This window comes from Hippichthys cyanospilos, chromosome 11 (genome assembly GCF_059441005.1).
Source record: "Hippichthys cyanospilos isolate Australia breed blue-spotted pipefish chromosome 11, RoL_Hcya_1.0, whole genome shotgun sequence".
NCBI classification, from domain to species: domain Eukaryota; kingdom Metazoa; phylum Chordata; class Actinopteri; order Syngnathiformes; family Syngnathidae; genus Hippichthys; species Hippichthys cyanospilos.
This window is the reverse complement of record NC_142379.1, coordinates 6,922,195-6,928,356: the sequence shown is the minus strand read 5'-3', so window position 1 is coordinate 6,928,356 and position 6,162 is coordinate 6,922,195. Positions and strand designations below refer to the sequence as shown.

Here is a 6,162-nt window from a genome sequence, read left to right as displayed (position 1 = left end):
ATCGGTAATAAATGATTACAATGTCTGCTTGATAATTTTGATGAGTAATTTTGAAAATCAGACCACTCTTTTTTTCTGCCATTTTATTTTAGAATGCATTTATGAATTGAAGTCATTTCAGCAAAGAGGCTTGTTGTCAAAGGTGCTAGCAAGATTCACAAATGCATACATTGAAGTGTTGCATTTAAGGGCCAAAGAAAGCACTTGATTCCAGCTCGAATTCAACCAGTTACACAATAAGACGACAAACACGATACACCTCTGTTAGTTACGCGTATCAACTACTACAGACAAAAGAATGAGGTTGAACCCACAGCTGGATCCGTGCGAATAAATAATGTCTGAGACTTTGGTCTGATCAGATTCCCATCTGATTGACATCTTTCAAAAAGTCACAGCATAAAATGTGTGGGAGACTGAACGCTCTCCCTGTGAATGGAAAACATCAGAAAATATCAAACGCTCATGTAGTAACAGTCTTTATGACGAAACAGTAAAGCCAAATATGTTTTTTTGCGTCGTTAAAAAGCAATTCATGTTTAAAGTTGCTTATTCTTGTAAGGCATCTTTAAATGGTATTCTACAGGGATGGGACAGGTTATGTCTACAGGCTACGGAGAATTGGTGAGTAATAGCAAGTGTTACTAGTGAGTGTGCACTCCTTTGGCCTCAGTGTGGTTGGAACATCTTGGCCAAGTCATCCAGTGCTGATATGAGCTTCTGCTCCTCCAGGGGGGAACTGTGAGTCCAAGCCAGTGGCAGGTGGGTGGCCACTGTCTTACGGTCTGTGTGAACACACGTAAAAAATTTAGGACGATAAATTTTTCTGCAAAAGAGCAAATTCAACTGCTATTGTATTTCGATTGATGCACTAAAACAGATGCTGTAATTACATTTTTTTTTTGCCAGCAGTTGACCGGTGATGAATCACTCGTCACTGAAATTCTGACTAGCAGCGTGACGCAATAAGCGACCAAGTCATAGTCGAACTTCAAAAACTTGACTGCACTCCTAGCTTAGCATTCTCCCCAAAATGGCTAAAAAAGTCCGAATTCGGCTCGTTACCCTGATAGAAGCGTCCGCTGGGGTTGGCGGCGGCAGCCTCAGACACGGCCAGCCACACCACGGTGTCCGCGCCCTGCTCCGGGGTCCGCAGGCTGTCCTTCATTGAGCGATGAAAGTCAGGCATGGCGTTTGCCACCGCTGGGACAAACACAATGGCAAGGGGAGGTAAACATGTAATCAGGCAAATCTATTTCAAACATACACTTGTGAATTAATGAGCATCCTTTGTGGAAACAAGTGGCGAGAAGGTGCTGTGATCTTGTCTCCTCTTTGAAAGACCACACATATGTCTTTGAATAGAGGGAGAGAATATTTTTCTCTTTCCGCAAATGTCTTCAACAACAGACAATGGTTATAATGTCATACTGATGCTGTTTGGCCTACTTGCTGATTTGTTGACAAGGATTTGTTGTGAAATCTTTTGTGATTGTCATTTTTCTCAATTGAATAACATCCCAATAGGGAATTGTCTGAATTCGGAATTGTCTACAGCAGTGTTTCTCAACTATATTTTGCCAGCCCCCCCCCCCCCCCACCCCACCAAAGAGAATACTTTTCGCGCCCCACCATCGATGCACTGAATATAAATAAGATTATTATTGCTGAAAATTGTTTAAGTATACCTACACACGTATCCTTTTTCACATTAACAACTGAAAAATGCAATATAAATCAACTTTCAACAACAGTTAATTATTTTTACCACGTTTATGCGGGTTATAGCTTAGTCTAAAATGAAAAAAAAGAAGCAAGTGCACTAAAGTGCCTGAAACTAAAAAAAAAAAAATGATAAAAATTATATATTTATGGCAATTACATTGCACGTGACAAAAACAAAGCCTTTTTCCTGGGATCATCTGCGTCCCCCCCAGGGGGGCCCGCCCCACTATTTGAGAAGCACTGGTCTACAACATGAAAGAGATCCCAGAGTATTGTAATCTATTGATAACATTTCATTCTTTCCATGAATTTCTTTGTGCATTTATTTCCATTTATTTTTGCACTGACTTTTTTTTTTTTTTGCTTATTTACTTATTGATAGGTCTACAATATTTACAATCATATTTATTTTGCTATTTACTTTTGCAAATTATTATGCTATTTATTTTCACATTCATTTTTCCATTGTAATTTTTTTTTAATTTATTTTTTGTAGACAGACGGGCGGACAGATAGATAGATAGATAGATAGATAGATAGATAGATAGATAGATAGATAGATAGATAGATAGATGGATGGATGGATGGATGGATGGATGGATGGATGGATGGATGGATGGATGGATGGATAGATAGATAGATAGATAGATAGATAGATAGATAGATAGATAGATAGATAGATAGATAGATAGATAGATAGATAGATAGATAGATAGATAGATAAACAATGTTCCATCTATTGATTTAATGACTTGTGATGCTCTACCTGGTGTGTCCACCCAGCCAGGATGCATGACAGAGAAGTGGATGCTCGGGTGAATCTTCGCCAGCTGCTCTGTCATCACCACCTGCTGCCTCTGCAACACACATGAGCATACAGTGAGTATATCTTATCTGTCTTTGAGAAGTTGCACGATCGGCATTGTGGTTGTAGTTTTCAAAATTTTAATCTGAAATTACTGCCGCTGTCTCTCAAATGGAACTATTTATGGTAACCAAAAAAATTAGACAACGCCAGTATTAATTGGCAATGCTGCTCATACCTTGTGTTGGGCGTAGACCATGGCACCGTCATAGCGGCCTCTTTCGGATTGCAGGTTCCCTATCCTGAGCTTCTGCACCAACATCCCCCCAGATGACAATGTGATCTACACAAGGAAAAATGAAGCCTCAAATGACAATGGATCTGTTAGATGACCCTATCAGATATTCTCAAGAGCTCTCTGGCAATCTACTAAGGTCTCATCAGACCACGTTTGAGCATTTTGACCTAATTTCCAAGACCGACCTGCTGAAGTTGCAGATGCCAAATCTTGACACCATAAATTTCCCTTCAGTAAACTGAAATCTTATATTTTTAATCAACATCCTGCAAAAATCTGACAGAACTGTCTGGGACTCACCACTCTTGGGTCCGTGCTCTTCTCCAGCAAAGGGATGAGACTCTTGGTGAGAATATAAACCCCTGCAAAAGAACCAAAGATGAAGCGTTCCACTCTCTGTCTTCCAATTGCTTGGACATGCAAACTCACCGAGGACATTGGTAGCAAAGCCCTTCTCCAGACCTTCTGCGTTCACTTCCCGCTGACTCATGATGGCGCCTGCGTTATTAATCTAAACATCATCAATCACAATAAAGAGCTAGTAACACGGCATGATGTGATCTTAAGATTAAATTAGTATCAAGGTAATTCAAATATTATCCATCATCATCATATGTTCTCACCAGAACATTTAAAGACTTGTATTTCCTTTTGAAGGCCTCTGCAAACTCCCAGACCTTCTTGGTTTCAGATAGATCGAGGATATGCACGTAGATCTCCTATGATGACATTGGGATTTTGGGTCAAGCTTTGTCTGTCTTCGGTTGTCCGTAGAATGACAGGAAAAACTCTCACTCTACTGTACTTTATTTCCAGTCTCCTTGACAAGTTCAGCCCTGGCTTCCTCAGCTTTGTCCTTGTTCCTGCACACCATGTGGATGGTTCCACCTGTGGAAACACACTTGTTCAACCTTTAAATAACTCAATTCAATTGTATTTATAGAGCACTTAGATCAGTCATCAAGTCAATGCAGGGCATTGCCATGTCTGTTCATAGGTGAGTGAGAAGATCCTAATTGATGTGAACAGTGGCAATTTTTGCTACATGCACCTAAAAGCCACCACTATAACTTAAGTCTTTATAGTTCTGACCTAATGGAAGCTTCTCACACCTCCCACTATGTGTCTCAAATTGACTACATAGACAATTTGCCACATCTGTAGATGATACCAATTGTATTCATCTTTCCTCACTACAGTCTTACTACCACCAAGCCAATTTTAACTTTCAATCAGCATTAAATCACTGAAGTATTTTTTCTAATTGTTCCCTGGTATAATAAAATAAATGCTGAAAGTGGCATGTACCTCTCCTAGCGATAGCCATAGCCGTGGCTTTCCCGATGCCACTGTTGGCTCCAGTTATCATGAAGGAGCGTCCTGCCAAAGACACCTCCAGGTCCTTCTCCGCAAAACGCTTGGAAGCGGACAAGTAGGCATTCCTGCGAATCATAAAAGATGTTTCTGCCTCAGAGGCCAGTCTGTGCGCACATCTAAAGATTTACATCCAAATCAGCTTCCGCTGAAACTCAGCTGACCTCATGTGGCTGAGAACTTGGGTGCGTTCAGGCCATAGGGGTCAAACAGTAGACTTGGCTCTGTACTTTACTGTACACGCGAGTGTAAGGAAGTGACAGGATGTGACAGGAAGAGTTGGAGCGTGGCCGCCAACGCGATCGGCGTATGTGCATGAACGTGTGTGTAGTAACCATTGTCCTGGAAGCTATTGTTGAGGGAGGTTGCACAAGGGCAAGTGAGACCGAGCCTAAATACTCGCTCTGTTCGGTGGTGTCATGCAGAGAGCTATTAGTGCTGGGACAGAGCGGGTCACTCTGTTGGACAAGCAACAACACAGAACAAAGGGGAGAAGGGAAACAATCACAAAAGCACCTTGTCAGAAAAACCGTCTCACTCTACACTAATGAGGAAAGCCTTGAAAGCAACACCGATATCATGAAGCTGACATGGAAAATACCAAGATGTGCAGATGGGTTGTCCGGCCAAAAACAAACATTAACATAATTATATGTTTTTAACCAAATAATTGCTTTAATTTCATAATATTGCGCTACAAATTAAGAAGATGTGGAAAAATGTTTAAAAAACATGGGAATAGAGGACATTTCTAAATTTTTTTTTAACGGCATTCTATTTCTTATTCAATGCTAGCTTGGCAAAAATGAATTTTTGACACATATAGCTGTCATTGGCAGAGCATAAGCTAACATGCTGACATGGCAAATTGAATCAGTTATTTATTGCAAGTTTATTCTTCAATATAATCTGGAGACAAGTAGAATTAAAATGATAAGATTTATTAAGACAATCACTGCCAGCTGTGTCAAAATGGATCTTTGACGTCCATAGGCGTCATTGGCAGTGAATGAGTTCCTTGCAATTTAAGCCAAATGTGAATATTAAAAGTACTTTATCATAAACATGCCAACAATATTATACCTTAGTCTTTTTTTAAATTTTATTTTAGCTTTTCTCAAATTCTTAGAACTTTTTAGCATTTTTTTCACACTTTTTTCAGAATGATAAAATACCTCATTTAAAAAAAAAAAGATTGAGATTAATTCAACAAAAGCCGAAGCACAATAACTAAAAGACTAATTGATTTAGAATTATATACAAAGTTTAATTTACATGAAACTTAAAGCAATGCAAACCGCTTCTTATTCATCACTCAAAAAGTCATATTTTAAATTATATTCTACCTACTGTTATCCCAAAAATGCATTAATATTCAAAACATATAAATATAAAATGAAACAATTAGGGATTTTTCTCGAGTGCCTTAACATAATCATGCAGCATATCAAAGCATATCTGATGACAGACTGAAATAAAACTCGCCTCAGCAGCAATATTCAAACATACATATCCAGACTGGTTTTACTGTAATGTGTAACCATTTAGAAATAATGTAAAAATAAAAACAGACCATTGAGAAGGAAAGCAACACAATTTAAATGCAGTCTGGAAAAAAAAAAGAAGGAAAAATATATAGAGAGAGAGCATCGGAAATACCTGGTGAACTCTGTCATCCCCTTGAGGAACCAGGCCAAGTTTCGGTACAGAGACATGGTGGAGCTCTGGGTCTGGAAGCATCAGGACGTTTTTCCCTCTTGGCTCCTCTTTTTAGCTGCGCTTGGACACCACGTGGAGCAGAGCAGTTTACCGGGTCCACAACACTGGTGGCCCACTAGTGGCAGGCAGAGGGACTGCAATACATTCACGAACCTGCTCCAGTGAGATTTACAGCAGAGATTGCAAAAATCCACAAAATTCTTGTTGAATTATAAGAACAGACTCTTGTAAAAGTAAAAGT

General features: G+C 39.5%; 1 protein-coding gene across 1 annotated transcript; it reads right to left on the bottom strand.

Moving 5' to 3' along the window:
* Nucleotides 1–66: 66 nt before the first annotated feature.
* Nucleotides 67–5,991, bottom strand: dhrs12la (dehydrogenase/reductase 12-like a). Its single transcript, XM_088427389.1, has 10 exons — nt 5,862–5,991; nt 4,137–4,270; nt 3,634–3,716; nt 3,452–3,547; nt 3,258–3,339; nt 3,129–3,190; nt 2,769–2,873; nt 2,492–2,582; nt 1,066–1,203; nt 67–785 (listed from the first exon to the last, which is right to left on the bottom strand). The coding sequence occupies exons 1-10, from the start codon at nt 5,915–5,917 to the stop codon at nt 670–672; spliced, it is 963 nt and encodes a 320-aa protein (XP_088283515.1). The 5' UTR covers nt 5,918–5,991; the 3' UTR covers nt 67–669.
* Nucleotides 5,992–6,162: the final 171 nt, after the last annotated feature.